The sequence below is a fragment of the Dipodomys merriami genome, unplaced genomic scaffold, assembly GCF_024711535.1.
Source record: "Dipodomys merriami isolate MVZ:Mamm:240054 unplaced genomic scaffold, mDipMer1.0.p SCAF_16, whole genome shotgun sequence".
NCBI lineage: Eukaryota > Metazoa > Chordata > Mammalia > Rodentia > Heteromyidae > Dipodomys > Dipodomys merriami.
The window spans coordinates 29401907-29425440 of record NW_027202937.1 but is presented as its reverse complement, the minus strand read 5'-3'; the positions used below and the strand labels follow the sequence as shown (position 1 = coordinate 29425440).

General features: G+C 39.3%; 1 protein-coding gene across 7 annotated transcripts in view; it reads right to left on the bottom strand.

The window, feature by feature from the left end:
• Positions 1 to 23534, bottom strand: part of Cage1 (cancer antigen 1) — a 53181-nt gene that overhangs the window by 19031 nt on the left and 10616 nt on the right. For 2 of the 7 annotated variants that reach the window (XM_070024613.1, XM_070024618.1), the window contains exons 4-9: positions 21090 to 21616; positions 17377 to 18420; positions 7913 to 8053; positions 4501 to 4611; positions 1199 to 1273; positions 934 to 1041 (exon numbers count right to left, since the gene is read on the bottom strand). In XM_070024613.1, the coding sequence (XP_069880714.1) occupies positions 934 to 1041; positions 1199 to 1273; positions 4501 to 4611; positions 7913 to 8053; positions 17377 to 18420; positions 21090 to 21616 (2006 nt within the window). Of the gene's footprint in view, positions 1 to 933; positions 1042 to 1198; positions 1304 to 4500; positions 4612 to 7912; positions 8054 to 17376; positions 18421 to 21089; positions 21617 to 23534 lie in introns of those variants that run through there. The other 5 variants (XM_070024614.1, XM_070024616.1, XM_070024615.1 and 2 more) reach the window with 5 other exon arrangements.

Genomic DNA, 23534 nt, shown 5'->3' with positions numbered 1-23534 from the left:
TGGTTAATTGGAGATAAGAGTCTCATAGACTTTACTACCCACACTAGATTTGAATTGTGATCCTCAGGTCTCCGCCTCCTGAGTAGCTAGGATTATGGGCATGAGCCACCAGTATCCTGCTAGTTTCTGCATTTTTTTGGGGGGGGGTCTGGTCGTGGGGCCTGAACTCTGGGCCTGGGCACTGTCCCTCAGCTCTTCAGCTCAAGGCTAGTGCTCTACCACTTGAGCCACAGCGCCACTTCCAGCTTTTTTCTTTTTGCTTATGTGGTGCTGAGGAATTAAACCCAGGGCCTCAGGCATGCAAGACAAGCACTCTACCACTGAGCCACCTTCCCAGCCCTAGTTTCTGCACTTTGAAAGACACAATAGTCTAACTAGAAAGCAGACACAATAGTCTAAATAGACAAGATTTAAAAATTTATAACATGTGACATAGAGCTGTGGCTCAAGTGTAGAAGCTTGACTGAAAAAGCTGAGGGACAAGTATCCAGGCCCTTAGTTCAAACCCCAGTATTTGTACACACACAAGAAAAATTTCAAATCACAAAAATAGGGGCTGGGTATTTGACTTAGTGGTAGAGTGCTTGCCTAGCTTGCATAAAGCCCTTGGTTTGATTCTTCAGTACTACATAAGCAGAAAAAGCCAGAAGTGATACTGTGGCTCAAGTGGTAGAGTGTTAGTGTTGAGCAATTGAAGCTCAGGGACAGTACCCAGGCCCTGAGTTCAAGCCCCAGGACTGGCAAAAAAAAAAAAAAAAAGAAAGAAAGAAAATAATCATTTCTCTACTTCTGTTGGTAAATAATCCTGCTACAACACCAGCATATGGCTATCTTAACAAGCACACTTCCTGAAGGCTTATAGTGTATTAAACTTGCTAATATAATGGTGTTGGATATAAAAATGATAGCAGGGCATGAAGAGGTCTTTCTTACCAAGAAGTCAAGCTCCTCATTTAGATTGTGGTACTTATCCAGTTTGGCTGTCAATAAGAAAGATGTATCTCTAGAATCATTAGCTTCATTTGAATCAATGTCTGCGCCCTAAGATAAAAAATTTGTGCTCTTTTAGTACCTGTGACATTTGATAATACTTTATTGATTTAAACATCCAAGAGATTATGAGTTAGAAGATCAACAAATTTACCTGAACTTATGTTTTTGTATGCTGAAGACAATGTATAGCAAATGTTAAACTCACCTCAGTCTTGTGATATGCTGTCTCTCTAGCAATCAATTCTCGAAGCATGGAGATTTTGTCTTTATGCTTCAGTAGCTAAGAAACAAAAGAATTATGCTTCAGTAGCTAAGAAAACAAAAGAATTTTAAATTTCAGGAGAGAAGAAATAAAACTACATTGTATAAAATACATGATAAAATCAGGGGCTGGGAAGGTAGGCTCAGTGGTAGAGCGCTTGCCTTGCATGCATGAGGCCTTGGGTTCAATTCCTCAGCACCACATAAGCAAAAAGAAAAAAGCCAGAAGTGGTGCTGTGGCTCAAGTGGTAGAGCGCTAGCCTTGAGCTGAAGAGTTGAGGGACAGCGCCCAGGCCCAGAGTTCAGGCCCCATAACCGGACCCCACCCCCCGCCCAAAAAAATCAAACCACACACAATCCAATCTGTGGTCTCTAAAAGATGATGTTACAGGCTTTTCTGCAGGCCTGGGCTACATTCCCAGCTTAAAATTCAACTTTAAGGAAAATAACAAGGTTGTGGGTACAATAATTTTTTATTCATTCCTTTTATAATAAAAATAATGTGTGTGTGTGTGCGCGCGCGCACAGGTGTGTGCTGGTATAGGAACTCTGAACTCTGAGCTTTATGCTCTTGACTTCCCCTCCCATCAACTCTTGGCTGGCACTCTACCACTGGAGCCTCACCTCCAATCTGGCATTTTCTGCTTAGGCTGACTTCTAATCACAGTCCTCAGATCTCAGACTCTTGAGTAGCTAGGATTGTAGATGTGAGCCATCAGCACCCAGAAAAACTGTATATCTAGATAATTATCATCTACCTCGAAACTGAGATAGATATCTGTATATCTAGATATGTCTAGATATAGAGCTGATAGATATCAAGCTTGATCTATCTGTCTGTCTGTCTTTTTTTTTTTTTTTTGCCAGTACCAGGCCTTGATTTTAGGGGCCTTTCACTCAGTGGGCTTCCTTGCTTATGGTTGGTATTCTACAATTTGAACCATGCCACCAACCTGAAAAATACATCTTAATGTTCAAGTATTTAAACTCACCAAATACAAATAAACACACAAAATTTCATTGTGAAATATTTCCAATATATATTTCAAAATAGAAGAAAATAACTTAGCTTCAGCAATTAATAGTTACTGGTTCTCCCCTCCAGCTATACAGTCTGCCTTTGAGCTCCTTCCGTGTGTCACAAGACAGGGATGCCCCTGGTGCAACAAAGGGAAGGCCGAGCTGGAATATCTAACCCACAGAAAGCCATTGTGCTGCTATTGCCTTCACACAGAAACTGTTCTGGATGAGCTAGTAGAAGTCATCCGGAACAACCATAAAGGCATCTGATTAGACCCACCACCACTGAGGAGGCAATGGCTAGGGTTCAAAATCTGCAGCTCACATTGTAGAGAGGGGAAAGGCAAGGTCTACAAAATTTAACATTAATCGGGTTAACTGTATACTGGTGAGCTTCCTATACATAAGAATAATACAAATTGTCATTCAAAACAATTCGTAGTTAGATGCAGGTGGCTCATACTTGTAATCCTAGCTACTCAGGAAGCAGAGATATGAGAGTCAAAGTTCAAAGACAGATAGGGCAGGAAAATTCAGAAGACTCTTATCTCCAATTAACCACCAAAAAGCTAGACATGGAGTTGTGGTTCAAGTGGTAGAACAATAGCCTTGAACCAAAAACCTAAGGACCATGCCCAGGACTTGAGTGCAAGCCCCAGAACCAGCACACACACACAAAAAATACAATTCAATCATATCATTTACATTTCATTCCCATTTTCTCCATACTCCTTCAAATTATTAACTTTGTATCATATAGTCTGTCAGCATTTTAGTAACATAGAGAAAGTAACCCAAACAATATAAAAGTCTGAAACTGCATTTTTGTAACATCCTCATTTGGACTTAGATTTGAAAGACTGTTGTAGAGAAGTGGAGGCGGGTATTTCCTGTGTGTGACAGGGCATATTTCTTGGTCCTTCCCCTAAGATTAACTAGAACACAAGGTTTCCCCAGATATCTGCAACATGTTTTCCATTCAGAAAAATTCACAGTTATTTAGGACCTAAGAGTCCAGATTTCAATGTTTTATTCCCTTTGCCCCATAAAATTGTCATTTATGTATTCCTGTCAGATAAAAACAGCAACGTTAACATGCTTTCTTAATTTTGTTTCTCAATCTCTTTATTACCACATCAAAAAGGGATAATTGAAGAAACTTCACTGTCAACTTGATTGGATTGAGAAATGCCTAGGACATCTGTAAAGCACACTTCTAGAGGTATCTGTGAGAACATTTCAGACATAGATAGTGCTCTAATGAATGGATTGATCCCATTTGATGTATTCATAATATAATGGCATTATTGAGAGGTAGTGAAAGAGATGTAGGAGGTTGACCTAGTTTTGGGTTAAAGGTCATGGGGATGTGTTCTGGAGGGGGGGACATTATCTTGCCTAGACTGGTTCTATATTTTTCTTCTCCACTTCAGCTGCCACAAGGTGAACAACCTCTTATACCATATACTCTGGCCGCTGTGATGTTCTGCCTCATGATAGGCCAAGAAACACAGAGCCAAGTGACTTAGCACTCCAAAATTGTGAGCTAAAATAATTCTCTTAAGTTGTTTATGTCAGATATTTGGCCATGGCAATACAAACATGACCAACACATCGAGGAATGGATGCTCTTGCACTTCTTCCCACCTGAGAAATAAAATCACTTTTTTTCCATTTTCCCATTATGAATGACAAAGTTTTAAAGCACTACAGCAATATTAAACACTGTTGGTGGGTGCTGGTAGCTCACACATGTAATCGTAGCTACTCAGGAGGCTAAGATCTGAGGACCAAGGTTCAAAGCCAGAAAGAAAGTCCATGTGACTCTTACCAATTACCCAACAAAAAGCTGAAAGTAGAGGAGTGACTCAAGTGGTACAGTTCAGCCTTGAGCAAAAAAAGCCAACTGACAGCTGGAGGCCTGAGTTCAGGCCCCAGTATCCATACAAAAAACAAATGAAACAAGACAAACAAGTAGTGCCATGCATTAATGAAAACATAATCACTCCAAATTTTCTGTAGATGAGTAAGACCTTCCATTACATTCTCAGATGATAAAACAAGCCAAATGTTGAATGATAGATCTACTTTATCAGAGGCATAATCAAACTAATCTGATCCCCCCAAAAACATTTTTTAAATGAATCCACATTTGAGGAGCAACTTTTCTGAGACCCTTTGACTATGTTTTTTCACTAAAAAAATTTAGAATGAAATATATAGTACCTGTTTATCTAACTCTTTCTTCCTGTGCTGAAAGTTCTTCAGTTTTTGCAGCATTATGTCACTAACTTTCTTATTGTCTTTGAAATGTTCAGTATCAGGATTGCTGATGTCCTAAGGGTAATAGTTGGAGAAAACAGATTCAAAGATTTTCTGGGACATTAAAAGGAGGAAAGAGAAAAGGTAAATAAAACAAATTTCCCTTCTGAAGTAAGTGGCCAGACCAAATGAGATAAAATCATACTTCATTCTTCCTATACTCTTCACAAGACCTCCCATAATGAGTTAATACAGAAAGACTTCCTATTGATTCACACTTTTACATTTGTTATTGGGACACATTAGTTTAACTGTATATAAACCTTTAACCAAATTTTAGACAACTTCCTTATACATAACATCAGAATAATTCAACACTCTCAAGAATATGGAAACTCTAGATATTTTAAGGGTCCACAGAATGAAAATAGTTGTAGTAACATAACTTAGAGGTATAATGTGCAAGGGTTTGTATTTGAGTTCTGTCACTTAATCATACATGAAACCTCAGACCAGAAACTCAACTATCCATTTGTAGGCCTGGTTTTCTGAGTTAAAAAAAAAACAAACTTAAAGCCTAATATGATAAAACAACAACAACAATAACAATAACGATAACAAGGTAAGGACAGAATGAGATACTCCTTAAGTATCAAGGACAGTAAATATAAATGCATCCAAAGCCCTGGGGTCATGTGGTAAGCAATTCTTGCTGAGAGTCCATTATGAGCTTACCTCTCTCTGCTTGAGATACTAGAACTACAGCACTCCTATATGTCTGAAGTTGAATTCGCCTGCCTCTGGTGGGTGTGGTAGATAGAGAACAGACAAGCAGATCACATTTGTTTGGAATTTGATGTTTGTTATCACCTGACAAGGCACTACCATTAAGAAGTCTAGTGGAGAAGCAATAACCCGTAAATAAGACTGAATAAAGGAGAAATCTAAGCAAACAAATGTTGGAAGGAGTTGTTGTAACGAAGAATTTGTGCTGTATTTACTTTCAGATCTTTAAAAATAAAGTTATGTGGTTTGTGGATTACCACTTGTTGATCTGTGTATGAAACACTTAGCTTGGTTTCTGGAACCCAACAAACAATAGTGTTGGATAACTTTTATTTTAAAAAAAACACAGACATAGGATTTTCCTTGGATCAGAAACATGGAAAATCTATGCCCCAAATTTCAGCTCAGTTACAAAAAGATAAAAGAAATGTACAATAATACAAGGGAAGAGAAAGCATTAATATGAAAGCCTGTCAAGCACACACATATCCTTTCACATGCATTGTTAAATGTCAAATAAAGTGCTTTTGGGGGCTGCACAAAGTTATCATCACTATTTAAGTGTGGGAACTGAGAATTATTTGCCAAAACACATAACCAGGAAATGGCTAAGTCAGGATTAGATCTTTTTTTTTTTTTTGCCTCTTCCCTTCCTTTTTAATGTCCCTCTTTCTTTTTAATGTTCTGTTTAGTTGTTTATTTTATTTTTTAAACTTTTTAAAATTTAATTTAATTTTATTTGTGAACATACTGTACAGAGGGGTTACAATTACACAGGCAGGATAATGCATACATTTCTTTTTTTTTTGGTCCGGTTGTGGGGCCTGAACTCTGGGCCTGGGCACTGTCCCTCAGCTCTTCAGCTCAAGGCTAGCACTCTACCACTTGAGCCACAGCGCCACTTCCGGGTTTTTTCTTTTTTGCATATATGATGTTGAAGAATTGAACCCAGGGCCTCATGCATGCAAGACAAGCACTCTACCACTGAGCCACCTTCCCAGCCCAATGCGTACATTTCTTACCAAGCATTGCAGTCTCCTCCTTTGTATTTGTTTATTTTTTAAGATAGGATCTCAATATATAGTCCAGGTTGGCCTGGAACTCATGATCTTTTCCTACCTCCCTAGTGTTAAGATTACACATATACACTCTCATGCTCACTCAGCTCCAATATTCATTTTCATTCTACAAACATACATTGCTACTTTATCCCAACCCTATTGTTTTTAGAGTAGGTAAATAACTCATTAATATGAATAATCCAATCAGACATAGTGGTACCACCTCCCTGTAATCCCAACTAATCAGAAGTTCTAGTCCAGTCAAGGCAAAAGTAGTGAAAAGAGGTTGGAAATGTGGCTTAGTGGTAGAGTGCTTGCCTAACATGCATGATTTCCTCAGTTCCACATAAACAGAAAAAGCCAGAAGTGGCATTGTGACTCAAGTGGTAGAGTGCTAGTCTTGAGCAAAAGAAGCTCTGGGACAGTGCCCAGACCCTGAGTTCAAGCCCTAGGACTGGCAAAAAAGAAAAAAAGAAAAGGAAAGAAAAGAAAAAAAAAGGGCTGGGAAGGTGGCTCAGTGGTAGAGCTCTTGCCTTGCATGCCTGAGGCCCTGGGTTCAATTCCTCAGCACCACATAAGCAAAAAGAAAAAAGCCGGAAGTGGCACTGTGGCTCAAGTGATGGAGCGCTAGCCTTGACCTGAAGAGCTGAGAGACAGCGCCCAGGCCCACAGTTCAGGCCCCACGGCCAGACCTCCCGCCCCCCCAAAAAAAAAGAAAGAAAAGAAAAGAAAGTAGTGAAACCTTATCTTAAAAAAAAGACAAAATATAGGGACTGGGAAGGTGGCTCAGTGGTAGAGTGCTTGCCTTGCATGCCTGAGGCCCTGGGTTCGATTCCTCAGCACCACATAAGCAAAAAGAAAAAAAGCTGGAAGTGGCACTGTGGCCCAAGTGGTAGAGTGCTAGCCTTGAGCTGAAGAGCTGAGGGACAGCGCCCAGACCCAGAGTTCAGGCCCCAGGACTGGACCAAAAAAGAAAACCAAAAAAAAAAACGACAAAATATAGCTGGGGGCTGGTGGCTCATGCCTGTAATCCTAGCTACTCAGGAGGCTGAGATCTGAGGATCAAGGTTCAAAGCCAGCCTGGGCAAGAAAATCCGTGAGACTCTTATCTCCAATAAACCATTAGAAAACAGGAAGTGGTGCTGTAGCTCAAGTGGTAGAGCATTTGCCTTGAGCTGAAAAGCACAGGGACAGTGCCCAAGCCCAGAGTTCAAACCCTACAACTGACAAAAAAAAAGACAAAATATAAAATGGCTAAAAGTATAGCTCAAGTGGTAGAACACTTGTCTAGCATGTGCAATGTTCTGGGTTCAGTCTCTAGTATAAAATGTGTATGTGGGAATTAGTTGTTGAAGGAAAACTGTAAGAAGCAGCAGCAGGAAAAAGGAAAGATGGATTGGTTGATTTAGAAATCTGCATTTTTGTCTTCCACTTCTTTACTTCTAGGGTATAATTCTGACGAACTTTATAGCCTCTTTAGGTTTAGTACAGCACTCTTCCACCTAACGAATCAGATATTTTAAAATCACCTGACATGTAAGAAGTTTTGCCACTAGGCTCAGAAGACTGTGAATTTTGGAGGTCTGCATCTGCAGGGTCTCCCTCGCGCTTGAGGAGTTCATGCTGTCTTCTTTACAATTCAGGCACAAATTGGAAGACATCTTTGTATCCTACAGGTACAAGATAAAGAACCTGAATTACCTCTTATGTAAAGTCCTAAGTGAACTAATACTTAAAAACTCTCAGCAGTGGCTCTCCACCTTTTTTGGGGGAGGAAAATTTTATACGCTTAAAAATTACTGACCACCCCAAAAACCTTTTGTTCATATAAGTGAGAGCTACCAATGTTTTCCACCAAACATTTCATTACTGTAATTCTGATTTTTTTATATTTTTGGCAACATTAATAAGATAATAAATTTTCTCTGAAAGAACAGTGAATAAGACAAAGAAATTCACAAAGGTTGATAAAAGATATTTGCTATATTTATAAACAAAACAAAGTAACAATGCTATGTATATGCCATCAACACAAAAACAGAGTTCCTGAAGAACAACTCAAAAAGCTAAGAATCAAATTACTATATTATCTAGCAACACCCCTACTAGGCGTATATCCAAAGGAACATGTGTCACCATACAAGAGGCTGATACACACTTGTGTTCATTACAACACTATTCACAATAGCCATGCTATAGAAAAAACCCATATGCTGTATGCCCAGTGACTGTGATCAGGAAAATGTGGTACGTATACACGATGGAGTGTTCTTTAGTCATAAATAATACAATTTTGTCATTTAAAGGGAAATGGATTCAAGGGAAACTTTAGATGATGATGTTAAGCAAGCTAGGTTCAGAAAAACAAAGGTCGTATTTTCTCTCATATGTGAATGCTAGTCTTTTCCCTTACCACTCCCTAGCCCCCGCTGCAATTGGTCATGGGGCTTGAACTCAGATCACTGTCCCAGAGCTTTTGCACTTAAGGCTAGTGTCCTACCACCTTGAGGCACAGCTCTGCTTCCAGTTTTCTGGTGGTTAATTGGAGATAATAATCTCATTGCCTTTCCTGCCTGGGCTGGCTTGGAACTGTGATCCTCACATCTCAGCCTCCTGAGTAGCTAGGATTATGGGCATGAGCCACCAGTGCCTGGTATGAATGTTACTCTTAACAGATAAATACATACATAAACACAGTGGAATGTATATGCTACATATTTAACAGGTTTGTAATTGTGACACTGTTTGAGGGCATGGGAGTAAGGAAAGAAAAAAATGCCAGAATTTAAATAATACTAAAATACTTTGTGTCTAGAAATGAAAATAGGAAAATGAAGTCACTGAAATAGGGATTGTGGGGATTGGGAAAGGGAAAAATTAATGAGGGGTCAGTCTGATGAAAGTACTATAAACGCACGTGTCAAGTATTATGGTAAAACCAATAAAAACAAAAGTATATACTAAAAAAAAAGAATGATGGGATTTTTTTTTTTTTTTTTGTCGGTTGTGGGGCTTGAACTCAGGGCTTGGGCACTATCCCTCAGCTCTTCAGCTCAAGGCAAGCACTCTACTGCTTGAGCCACAGCGCCACTTCTGGTTTTTCTCATGGTCTTTCCTGCCTGGGCTGGCTTTGAACTGTGATCCTCAGATCTCAGCCTCCTGAGTAGCTAGGATTATAGGAGTGAGCCACCAGTGCCCCACTTGAATGATGGGAATGTAAAACAGGTTGTTTCTAGAGTGTAGTCACTAGTGAGAGCAGGGGAAGCAAACTGAGGGTGAAAAAGGGTGAATATTTTACGTGCATGTGTGAAAATGGAACAACAGTGCTTGTTGAGATTGGTTTGGGAAGGAGGAAGAAGAGTAAGGGAGAATGACAGGGGTCTCATCAAGGTATACTGTATGAATATATGGACATGTAAAAATGAAACTTCCTTGTATAAATAATGCTAATTAAAAATGTGGGAAAGGTCTGGAAAGGTGGCTCAGTGGTAGAGTGCTTGCTTCCCTGGGTTTGATTTCTCAGAACCACATAAGCAGAAAAAGCCAGAAGTGGCACTGTGGCTCAAGTGGTAGAGCACTAGCCTTGAGCTGAAGAGCTGAGGGACCAGCGCCCAGGCCCCAGAGTTTAGGCCCCACAACTGAAAAAAAAAAAAAAAAAAGCAGGGCTGAATAGAATGCTGACCCAGCAAACAAGCCAAGTTAGCATAAGGCCCTTAGTTCAAGCACTGTATGGCCAAAGAGAGAGTGAGAGAGAGAGAGAAAAGGGAGCCAGGGAGAAAGAGCAAGCATGCATGGGGAAAATATACCTGATAATAAAGTGGGACTGAGAGAGCTTCTCTGAACTATGTATGGGAAATTAATTTTTTTGAAAATTCTTTAAGAAATTTTGTTTTTGGTCAGTTGTGGGGTGAACTCTGGGCCTGGGCACTGTTACTCAGCTCTTCAGCTCAAGGCTAGTGCTCTACTACTTGAGCCACAGTGCCACTTCTGGTTTTCTGAGCACTTTATTGGAGATAAAAGTCTGACGGGCTTTTATGCCAAGGGTTGGCTTCAAACTGCAACCCTCAGATCTCAGCCTCCTGAGTAGCTAGGATTACAGGCATGAGCCACAGAGAATTGTGATGTCTAAGATTTAGCATCTATAATCACTAAAGGCTCTATAATTTTAAAAAAATCTTAAGGTTTGGAGGTAAAACCATATAAGACTACAAGTTTAAACCTCAATGCCACAAAGAAAAAACACTCAAATAATTTTAGTATAATGGATTGTGATTTGCATTTTTTGTTTCTATGGGAGTTTTTAGACCAAAATACTTGCTTTTGGTTTACTAAAATTAAGCAATGAGTTATTTTGAAATTTTACTTTTAGACCTGGGAGAAGATGGTTCAAAGTCACTTGTTTGTTTTGTTCTTGTTTTTGTTTTTGCCAGTCCTGGAACTTGAATTTAGGGCCCGGGCACTGTTCCTGAGTTTCTTTGGACTCAAGGCTAGCATTCTACCACTTGAACCACAGCACTACTTCCAGCTTTTTCTATTTATGTGGTACTGAGGAATCGAACCCAGGGCTTCATGCATACTAGGCAAGCACTCTACCACTAAGCCACCTTCCCAGCCCTCAAAGTCACTTGTGCTCATAATATTGGATGCTACTTTCCCTTATCTTGCATGAAAAGGATCCAGGGACACTTAAATAACTTGTTTCACAGGAGGAAAACCTTTATAACACTGACTCTTATGCTCTAGTTTTTCCTTGAAAGTCAAACACTGTAGCCGGCATTTAGAAAACTAGTGAACACCCCTTTGCCAGTGCCCATTAAAATGACACATGTATGGTAATGTAGTTTTGAAATTTCTGAGAAAAAAAGTATCCAGTATGTGCATGGTACACTTTTTTTTGTTGTTGTTGTTGTTGGTCGTGGGGCTTGAACTCTGGGCCTGGGTGCTGTCCCTCAGCTCTTCAGCTCAAGGCGAGCGCTCTACCACTTGAGCTACAGCGCCACTTCCGGTTTTCTAGTGGTTTATTGGAGATAGGAGTCTCACGGTCTTTCCTGCCTGGGCTGGCTTTGAACCGCGATTCTCAGATCTCAGCCTCCTGAGTAGCTAGGATTACAGGCGTGAGCCACCGGCGCCCGGCCTGCATGGTACACTCTTAAATGTGTTATTACACCAGCCAAGTCTGTTGACCTGAAAACCTGACACACATAGCGCCTTTCTCCAGGGTTGTAATTGTCCCTCATGTGCTATAATAACATCTCTTGTGAATGTCGATTCACAGATTTCACAGACAGCAGAGTGTTTGTGCAGTGTGCGCACATGTTCCATGTGACGGCACAAGTAGAAGGGCATGGGAGACTGATGGTGGCCGTATCCCACAGGTAATGTGGTTTCTCCAGTTATCACTCTTCTGCTTTTCAAGTTCCAAATTATGCTTCATGTGATTCATAAACTTCACTTTTTTTCCAGAGCTTTCCAACTTCTTTAAAGGTTGTGGAAGTCTTCTGTTCTGGCCGTCCATCTTCCTCTTCATGGCCACAGTAGAAGTCAACAAATAACAGGGTCAGATTTCCTTTCTTGGGATTGAAGTCTTGTTTGACTTACTAGCTTTGAAAAGTCCACTTTTGTCCGTCTATGTTCCTATCAAGATGTAAATATTGACTTTGAAACGGCCGTTGTCTTTTGAAAAAGCTGTTGGAAAAAGTGCTCTACTCGGACATGGCCAAGTGAAGCACAAATACGGTTTGAGAGTAGACTTTGCTGAGGATTCACCTTGTAAAAAAAAATCCTGGAAGAGTCAAAGGTGAAGAACGACTGTCGTTGAGTTCAGGCCTTAGGGGATTCATGCTGCTTTCTTCACATATGGGATGTTGCTACTTTGCTACACAGGACTTTCATTCACAAAATCTACTCAAAGTACTGCCATGAACTTGAAAATGTAACCAAAGAAAACATAATCTGAGGACCTAATATGTATGGCTGTGGTGAATTATTTTAATCATCAAAATTAGACAAAGACTTCATAATAATAAGGCTGTCAATCTTGATTCCAATCCCAATGCTGTTTCTGAAATAGGAAACATATCATGTAGGCTGTGTTCTGCAAGCAGTATCTTTTCTAAGGTGACCAGACTTTTTCTCCTTGAACATGAACAATTGGTCGATCCATTTCCCTTAAAAAAAAATTCCTGAAGAGTGTGGCCACAACTCACAACTCACTGGGGGCTAGCTGACTGTCTTCTTGGAAGGACACCTGAGAGGTATATGTGCACTGTCACTGGCCACTAGAGAGCGCCCAGTAATCCTGTGATTCAGAATACTCCTGCTCATTTCTCATCAGGGGATCAAAAGTCTGGGGAAGACTTTTTCATGAGTCCTTCTTAGGATCTTCTTCCAGCAGAGAGAACCAGCCTTTTTCACTAGTCTTTTCTCCCAAGAGGAAAATTTTGGTCAGAGAAATTTTCATAAGGAGATAGCTGCTATCTACCTCAGAGATCTAATGACATTGGAGTCTAGGAATAGGAGAAATTTTTCCTCCTCTTTTTTCTTCTTTGTCATGGGGCCTGGGTGTTGTCCCTGAGCTCTTCTGCTAGTGTCCTACCACTTTTAGGTACAGTGCCTGTTTTGGAGATAAAGAGTCTCACTATCTTTCCTTCCTGAGCTGGCTTTGAACCATGATCCTCAGATCTTAGCCTCCTGAGTAGCTAAGATTACAGGCATGAGGTACCAGTGCCAGGCAATTTTTATTTCAAGCTAAGGAACCCTTGCTGAATACCAGTGGCTCACACCTATAATTTAGCTACTGAGAATCTCAGTTTCAAGCAAGCCGGGGCAGACAAATAAAATACATAAGCAGTAAAAAGGCAGGTGCTGGTAGCTCACTCCTGTAATTCTAGCTACTCGGGAGGCTGAGATCTGGGGATTACAGTTCAAAGCCAGCTTGGGAAGGAAAGTCTAAGACTCTAAGCTTAATAAACTACAAAAGAAAGCCAGAAGTGGAGCTGGCTTAAGTGGTAGAGCACAAGCCTTGAGCACAAAAGCTCAGCAACAGTGCCCAGACCCAGAGTTTCATTCCCAGCCAAAAAATAATAAACAGTAAAAAAAAAAAAAAAAGAGCTGGAAGTGGAGGTGTGGCTTAAGTGGTAGAGTGTTAGCTGTGAGTAAAAAAAACAAGCACAAGGTCCTGAGTTCAAGTCCCAGTATTAGCCAAAAAAGGAGCCCTTTTTGTTTTTGTGAAGTTGGTCTGTCTTTTTTTTTTTTTTTTTTGGTCAGTCGTGGGGCCTGAACTCTGGGTCTGGGTGCCATCCCTGAGCTCTTCAGCTCAACGTTAGCGTTCTACCACTTGAGACACGGTGCCACTTCCGGCTTTTTCTGCTTATGTGGTGCTGAGGAGTCGAACCCAGGGCCTCATGCATGCAAGGCAAGCATTCTTACCGCTGAGCCACCTTCCCAGCCCAAGTTGGTCTGTCTCAAGTCTATATTTTAGAGAAAAGTGGGTACATGTATCCAGGCTTCTCAAATGCGCACTAAAACTTTTAAGAAGCTATTTCAAGGCAGGAGAAGTTCAGAAGTTCAATGGCATCCCTGTGCTGCCAGCAACTATGGATCCTAAGGCACTCCATAAGCCACTCAGAGACCCTGAGCCTTCCTCAAGCCCTGGGCACTGCCAGCAATGGCTATCAGCGTTTGTGAGTTAGGAATTATAACTCCGAATGCTTTGGAATGGATGGTTACTAAGTTATTATGTATCAATATAACATTTTAATTAAAAGGTGTGTATGTGTATGTATGTGTGTGTATGTGTGTGTATTGTGTGTGCATGTGCTGACCATGGAACTTAGGGCCTTGTACATGCTAGGCAAATGCTCTGCCCCTGAGCTAAACATCTAGCTCATTTTGTAAAATATGGTTAAACTATGAGAGCTAAATTCTCATATTTGCTCTCAACTTCTATGAGGGCAGTTAGGTTGCCACATGTCACATAGCTTCTAAAGAACCGAGCTGTACACTTGGGAAATCAGCTGTGTGCCACCATGCCTAAGTGGCAATAATGCAATTCTATTTTGTTTTTCTTTTCTTTCTTTCTTTCTTTCTTTTTTTTTTTTTTTTTTTTTTTTTTTTTTTTGCTGGTTCTGGGACTTGAACTCAGAGTGTAGGCACTATCCCTGAGCTTTTGTGTGCCAGGCTAGCATTCTTCCACTCAAGTCATAGCTCCACTTCTAGCTTTTGGTGGTCAATTGGAGATAAGAGTCTCGGGGACTTTCCTGCCTGGGCTGGCTTTGAACTGTAATCCTAGGTCTCAGCATCCTGGTTATCTAGGATTATAGGCATGAGCCACTGACACCTGGCAATAATGTATTCCTATGAAAGTATTTTTTCAAACAGACTCAAGATGGAGGGGTAAGTACCAGTAATTGGAGGGAAGGGCTAACAGAGTAAATAAGGATGGTTTATTTGGACATATGAAAATAGAACGATGAAACCTGTTGTAATTTTTGTTTTGAGGAGGAGTTTATAAGGGAGAGTGATGAAAGGAGTGAGTTGATGTGATACACTGCATATTCATGTGGAAATTTCACAGTGAAACTCACTTGTATAACTAATGTATGATAACAAAAAATACTTTTGACCCCACAGATGGTCTCAGACTATAATTTGAGGAAGTGAACATAGAATAAGTAGAAAGCAAAACTCTTTAGTCAAGATTTAAAAATGAACTTGATTTGAAGAAAAAAACTACATACTATATTAAACCTCTAATTCATTCAGAAGTTACTGGTTGAAAATTTATCCTGAGTGAGTTAGGAGAACATCTTTAGTGAAGTCAACTGTTCTCAAAGTGTGATCCCTAGAAGAGGCGCTGTGGCTTACGTGGTAGAGCGCTTGCCTTGAACTGAGGAGCTCAGGGACAGTACCCAGGACCAGAGTTCAAGCTCTACGACTGAAAAAAAAAAGTCTCACGGACTTTTCCTGCCTGGGCTGGCTGTGAACCACTATCCTCAAAGTGTGATCCCTGATGAATCAGAAACATCAGTAAGTCCTGGGATCTTACAAGAATTATATGATCTTGAGCCCCACCCAAGACCAACTGATTCAGAAATTCTGGGGTGGGGCCCAGCAGTTTATGTGTTAACATGTTCTCTAGGCCATATTGCCACAAGTCCAAATGAGAGAATCACTGGTTTAAATAGTCCTTAAGAGATTATCCTTAGCAGACCTTAATTTTTTTTTTTGAGGTAGGGATTCACTACATACCTCAAGTTGGCCTTGAACTCAAAATCCTCCTGCCTCAGTCTTTGAAGTGTTAAGAGTATAGGTGGGACCACCATTCTAGGCTGATCTTAGAATTTTTAAAACATGAAATATTGTTCCATTCTTTCCAAAGAATCATTAAAATTGTAATTATATACTTGGAAACTATTCACACTGATTACAGATCATGTGGGTCCACTAAGGACATCTTCTAGGCAATTTGACAGCTTAAATTATAACAAATGTAGGGGAAAAAAACCACCTAGCTCAAATTAGCTTTTTTTCTAAGTAGTCAGAGTTAATAATATTTTCCTATATTTGGTTAAGATTCATATACTTTAAGGCAGACTACTGCCTGCTTGTGGAAATTATCCCTTTCTGCTTTCAAGTTCCTGGCTGTAAAGCAAAGAATCACTTGAAGTATAGAATTTAAAAAACAGAACCAGGCACCTGTGGCTCACACCTGTAATCCTAGCAATACAGGAAGCTGGGATCTGAGAATCACAGTTTAAAGTCAGCCCAAGCAGAAGAGTCCATGAGATTCCATTTCCAATTAAGCAACAAAATGCAGTCAAGTTGTAGAATACTAGCTATAAGTAAGAAAGTTGAGTGAGAATGGCCCTTAGTTCAAACCCAAGTACCAAAACAAAACAAACAAAACAAACAACAAAAACCTGCTGCCTCTGTAAACATACTAATATGAGGAACTAATGTAGTTTTTTTAAATACTTTATCATTTTATAAAACTTTTATAACACAGGTTTGCTTTGCCTTGCAAACCAAATGTACAATTGCATTACTAAGTTTATTGCTAAATAAGATTGTCAGTCACACTTAGAAAATCCTTCCTCAAAGAGAACTTCGTCAAGCCAGGTACTTGTGGTTCATGCATGTAAGCCTAGCTGCTCAGTAGGCTAAGATCTGAGGATCATGGTTCAAAGCGAACCTGAGCAGGTAATCCCTTGAAATTCTTCTCTCCAATTAGTCACAAAAAGCCAAAAGTGGAGCTGTGGCTCAAGAGCATTAGCCTGAAGCACAAAAGCTCAGGAGTAGTACCCAGGCTCATAGTTGAAGACCCAGGACAAGAAAGAGATGGGGGGGGGGATGGGGGGGGAGAGGAGAGAGGTCTAAGAGGATTGGGGAAAATTCCCAGGTTGCCACTTCAACAAAAATAATCACAAGAAACCAAGAATTATTCATCATTAAGGTGAACACCCATGAACCAAAAGAAATTTATCCAAACTAGTGGAGAAATTTTCTATTAGTTTCTCTTTTTGTTAGTAATTCTTTCTACAAATACTGTATTAAGTATGGCATATGTTGAATTGTTTATCACCAGACTACTAGAAACTTTTGGAATTCTATTAGAGATTAAGAATCTGGGGGCTAGGAATGTGGCTTAGTGATAGAGTGATTGCCTAGCATGCATGAAGCCCTGGATTTGATTCCTCATAACACATAAACAAAAAAAAAAGCCAGAAGTGACGCTGTGGCTCAAGTGGTAGAGTACTAGCCTTGAGCACAGAGAGGCTCAAGGACAGTGTCCAGGTCCTGAGTTCAAGCCCCAGAACCAACAACAACAAAAAAAGAATCTGCATGAAGAACTGAAGACATGGCTCAAGTGGTAAAGCACAGCCATGAATGTGAAAAGTTGAATGAGAGCTGAGTTAAAGGCCCAGTATCTGTACAAAACAACTACAGGAGGAAAAAAAGCAAACAAGCAAGCAAAAGAAATCTGCATCAATACCTTAATAATACCTGGTTCCATGACATCCTCTAATTGGCCCATTAACTGAGACATCTCAAATTTAGGGACACGATTTTGCTCCCCACACCTTCTAATCTGTTGCTGAAGTTCTGCATTTTCATTTTTCATCTCGTCAATATGCTGCTGAAGTTTTGCACTTTTAGCCTTTTCATGTTCACATGTGAATAGCAAATTTTTAACTTGCATGATCAACTTCTCAACTCTTAATTTCAATTTCCGTTTTTCTCTCAGGCTTTCTTTTTCCTGTTTCTGGAACTCCGCTTGTAAAGTCAAGAGCTCTTGTTCTCGGGTCTCTTTTTCCCTTTCTAACAATTCCAAAGCAGAAGTAGTGGCCATCTCCAATTCTCCTTTTAGTTGTTGCAGGCTTTTGATCTCCTCTTCTTTCTTGTACAAGGTTTTGTCCATTTCTATACACTGATCTACAGAGAGGTTTTTCTCTTGCATTTCAGCAAGGAATCTTTCCTGTAAATGAAGATAATTAGCCTTCAGCTTTTTAAACTGGAGTTGTAAAGTTTCCTTCTCTTTCTTGGTCTCTTGAAGATGTTTTTGTGTGTCATTGAAAATCTCTTGCAAATTTTGCAATTTCTTGTTAGTATCGCTCTTTTCTAGCATTACGTTGTATTTGTCTTCAATTAATTCCTCAATATTCTCCTTTAGTTTGCTTATGATATCAACAAATGTCTGCTGTTTGGTGATCTTCATCTGTAATTCTTTCACCTGCTTCTCTAAGTGCTCATTTCTATACTGGAGGTCTTGGATCTGCACGAGCTGCTTTCTGTTAGTATGTTTTAATTTTTGTAAGACTTCATTTAAAGCCAAGTCCTCTTCCAGAGGCCATAAATTTTCAATGTCTTGCCCCACGGCAGGTGTCATGCAGTGTTTTTGAGATGCTACACCACTCCTGGGGTTGCCTACTGGAGACCAAGACATGGCAATCCCTATGCTTTTCACACCTGCTGATGTCACTTCTTCCTGGTGACTGACATCCCTGGAATTCTGTATTTCTTTTGAAGAAACTTCAGTCTGTAAATTATAGTGAATAAAATAAATGTGAAAGAGTAGAGAGGGTTGGGAGCTCAGGAGTCAGACAGAGCTGAACCCTAGTTTGGTTTTCTCAGCTACTAAATAATAATATCACCTACTTTCACTAATAATAACTACTTAACAAAGCATTAGTAGCTGAAAATATGTACAGATCCTAACAGCACAACAGAATAACCAGTAGGTATATGAGAAATATGTAACATTCGCAAAAGATGAAGTATCATTTGATATTCTCCATTTTCTATGATACTAATTTTCACGATGCTTTCTTTGATTTCAAATCAATGAAAACAAATAAATGTATCAATTGCCCTATAGACTACAATGGCTTTTCTGTTAAAATACTTCTAAAATTTCTTCGCTGAGACCATTACCTCACTATGCTACAACTCTATGAACATTAACAGACAGGCAAACCTCATGGTTGACTTTGTGCCCACCATACAGGGTTTTTGGTGGGGAGAGGGTTAACAAATGGTATTAAATTATGACATGAAACCTTGAAATAAATATGACATTAAGCACCTAGTAAGAGATATCATAAGAGTAATAGTAGATTAATTTAGATAGCCAGCTTTTACATTTTTAATGATTTTTTAATTGCTCTGGGATAAAAGTAATCTTATTGAGGCCTCCTAGACCCCAAGATGATTGACCTATGGCACCTCTCCATCCTTATCAACTATAATCTTGTTTTCTGAAACCCTGTTGTTGTTTTTCAAGTCCTAGTCGGTACCATGATTCCAAAAGACGCAGAGGGTTTGTAGATGCTGTTCCTCATGCACAAATCACTCACCCATTCTGAATTACTTATACTGTAAAACTCAGCTTAATGATCACTTTTTTGGGAAGTCTCCCCAGACTCTCTGACCAGGCAAGTATCCTGAGTGTAGATAATCAGCTGACTTTTATAAAGCTCTTACCATTATTGCATGTGCACATGTACTGTGTGATTACTTGTCTCTCTCCTCTACTAGAATGTTATTTTCATAAAGAACCATATATTTTGTTTTCTTTTTAACCCGTACATAATCAACACTTAGCAAGGGACCTGTCACATAAGAGATGCCAAAATATTTATTGCTATTGATTGACTGAAAAAATGACTAAATGCAACAGAAAGAAGAAGGTACAATCTTAAAAAATTGAGTAGAGATTTTACTGTTTCCTTGAGAAATCAAGATTGGATAAATGAACTCTTTCACATTCTGCCATCTACTTCAAAAGAATAACTAAAAACCTCCACTTATATCTAAAAATGAAACATAATAGCTATACCTTTTCTTATTATTCACATATTGCAAATGTAAAGAAAACTTGAATTATATGTACTTGTCCATTCCAATTCTTAAGAGATTTTTCTTGATTTAGGGAGTATAGAACTTATATTGTTGATATCTTCAGTGCTTTTTGAATTCTACATGTAAGCCCATAATCAATAAACCATGCTGAGTGCTGGTGGCTCACGCCTGTAATCCTAGCTACTCAGGAAGCTGAGATCTGAAGATGACAGTTTGAAGCCATCCCAAGCAGAAAAATCCATGAGACTCATCTCCAAAAAACTACTTAGACAAAGCCTAAAGTGGCACTGTGGCTCAAATGTTAGAGTACTAGCCTTGAGCAGAAAGAGGTTCAGGGACAACACCCAGGCCCTAAGTTCAAGCCCCAGAACCAGCAAAAAATAAAAAATAAACCAAAAGATAAATGAATTTTTTCACTTCAGAAAAAATTTTGATTTTTTAATTTATCCACACAAAATAGTAAGATCTCAAGCTCATCAAATAGCTTAATCAACATCTTTCTCACATATTCCTCTTCTTATTTTCCCCTCATTACATATGATCTTAGTTTCTGAAAGCTTAACAAATATAACAGCTTTAACAAATACAAAAACATTATATTCAACACACCATGTATATGCTAGGACATATAAAAAGATGACTAAAGAGTTCTGATCTGCATAAAACCAACCATTGGTAGAACTCCTGCCCAAAATGGACTTGAATTAGAAAAAAAATATTTGAACTGACTAATCTCTCAGAATTCATTTTCTTTCTTTCTTTTTTTTTTTTTTTTTGTCGGTCGTGGGGCTTGAACTCTGGGCCTGGATGCTGTCCCTCAGCTCTTCGCTCTTCAGCTCAAGGCAAGCACTCTAACCACTTGAGCTACAGCGCCACTTCCGGTTTTCTGGTGGTTTATTGGAGATAGGAGTCTCAGTCTCTCCTGCCCGGGCTGGCTTTGAACCGCAATCCTCAGATCTCAGCCTCCTGAGTAGCTAGGATTACAGGCGTGAGCCACCAGCGCCCGGCTCAGAATTCATTTTCATCAGGGAGATACAAATTAAATACACTTTTTGTGCCATTCTTGGAGCTTGAACTCAGGGCCTAGACTCTGTCCTTAAGCTTTTTTGCTCAAAGCTAGCTCTACTATTTGAGTACAGCTCCACTTTTGGTTTTTCGGTTGTTAATTGGAGATGAGTCTCACAAACTTTTTTGCTTGGTCTTGCTTCTATCTTCCATCCTTAGATCTCAGCCTCCTGAACAGCTAGGATTACAAGTGTGAGCCACCATCACATGGCTAAATATATGTTTTTAAGACATCTTTTCCCTTTAATATTCCAAGGCTTTACTCATTATTGATAATCTTACCTCCTCTGCTTTATAATTAACTCTCAGATCAAGCAGTTTAAAGCTATTCTTATTATAAAATGCATTTTCAACATTTCTGGGGAGACTTCCTTTATCTAAAGAGTCGTGGAGCTGACTAGTGTTGACAGCAGATTCCTTGGCAGTACATTCAGCCTTTAAATTTTCTGTGAACTGTGGTGTCTCTTTATTGTAGTAGGTTATAGATGGATTTCCAGGAGACTGGTTGATACAATTATGAGCAGGTTGGTCCTTATTTGCTGACAGGCAAGTTTCCATTGGATTTTCTTCCTCAAGTGAATCTTGCTTTGTATTGGTCTCTTTTGCATAATGATACCCATGGTTTCCCAATTCTGAGTTCTCTGTATAAGAAAGGCTTTCCATAATATTCTGAAATGTTGTCGTGTCATCATAAAATTCTTCTATCCAGTGAAATTTACAAATGGGTTCAAATTGTCGTGAGGAAGAAATGCTGGAGTTAACTGGCTCCATTTGTACATTCTGTGTGTCATTTCCAATGCTGACATCTCCTTAGAAACAGAAAGGAGGAAATAAGGATACGGTTGACCATAAATCTATGTGGCAACTTATATTTAAGAAATAAACTATGAAAGTCTTCTAAGAATTACATATTATTTTAACCTTATTCATTATATAGAATTTAGCATGGCTTGTGCTAGCAAATGAAACAAAGCAACTCTTTTTATATGGAAGGAAGAAGTCTCCAAAGGATTGCCACATAAAAGTATGTGGTAGTATATGCCTATAATCCAAGCTATTTAGGAGACAGAGGCAGGAGAACCAAACTTTGAGGCCAGACTATGCAAGGCTGGCTGGATCTTATCTCAAAAAACAAAATATAAGGACTGGGTACAGGGCTCAAGTGACAGAGTGCTCTTCTAACATGCTCTAGGCCCTGGGTTCAATCTCCAAATACTACTGAGGGTAAGGCTTAGTGGTTGAAAGCACATTATGTATTATCCTGCTCAAATACAATAAATTCTAAGAGAGCTTCAAAGTTGTTTTTGCTGTAATTTTGAAATATTTTAAATTTAAAATATCTCAAAAGATTATACAATTGTAGGATATAATACTAAACACAAACCTGTTTAATTATTTTTTCTTTTTGTGCTGGCACTAGGGCTTGAACTCAGGGCCTGAGTTCTTACTCAGATTTTTCCCTCACAGCTGGCACTCTACCACTTGCAGCTCACTTATCTTACTTATCTTATCTTACTTAAAAAAAATCCATTGAGGAAAATGTTAACATCCCTATTTTTACAAATCAGGAAACTGAGATAAAGCAAATATTAAGTCACTTGCTAAGGACTCATATCTGCTAAGCAGTACAGGTGATATTCTAGAATATTATTTCTAAATGCAATGCTGTACCATTTCTCAATATGGGAAAGAATCCAGGTTATCTAACACATGCTTAAAACATCAGAAGAAATTAAGACAAAATGAAACAAAATGTTATAAAATGGCCCACTTTTCTAATTTTCATCTTCTGCCTCTTTAAGCATAACTACTATATGCATTCTTCCTATTTATATTTTTCAACTTTTACTAGCCATTTATGTACCCCAAATACTATACATCAGGTTTCTAAACTATTTTTTTTGTCAGTCCTGGGGCTTGATCTCTGTGCTTGCGTGCTGTCCCTGTGCTCTTCAGCTCAAGGGGAGTGCTCTACCACTTGAACCACAGCACCACTTCTGGTTTTCTGGTTGTTAACTGGGGATAAGAGTCTCATGGACTTTCCTGCCTGAGCTGGCTTTGAACTATGATCCTCAGATCTCAGCCTTCTGAGTGGCTAGGATTACAGGTGTAAGCCATCAGCACCCAGCTCTTTTTTTTAAGCCTTTCATTAAGTAGTTGTACAAAGCGGTTTTAATTAAATGTCAGTTTATGAGTACAATTCATCTTGATCAATGTCACCCCTTTCATCATTTTCCTCTCTCTCCCAACCCTACCATCACCTCTATTTTCCTTTTTCACATACATACATTGAATATTATAACTACATTTGCTCGCCTTTTCCCTCTTCATTTGTCTAACCCTCATCTCAACCTACTTGCTCATTTTTGATTCAATAATGTCTCAGTAATTTTTTCACAGAATCTTAGAACAACAGCAGCAAAACACCTAAGAGTTCCATTTAATTGGGTAAGTCCAAACAAGTTAGTATTTGTCCTGTCATTAGCTCTTTGAGAATATACATGTCATATCAGGACTGTTGGCACACACCTGTAATACCAGGACTTGTGAGGTTGAGGCAGGAGGATCACAAAAATTCAAGGGTAATTTAGACTAGACAGTGAGATCCTGTCTTAACCATAGCAACTACAAATGAGTACCATGTATTTTCTCAATCTTGGAATCAGATAAAACAACAGCACAATACTTCTTTATTCTACACTGATTTTCACGCAGCATTTACTTTTT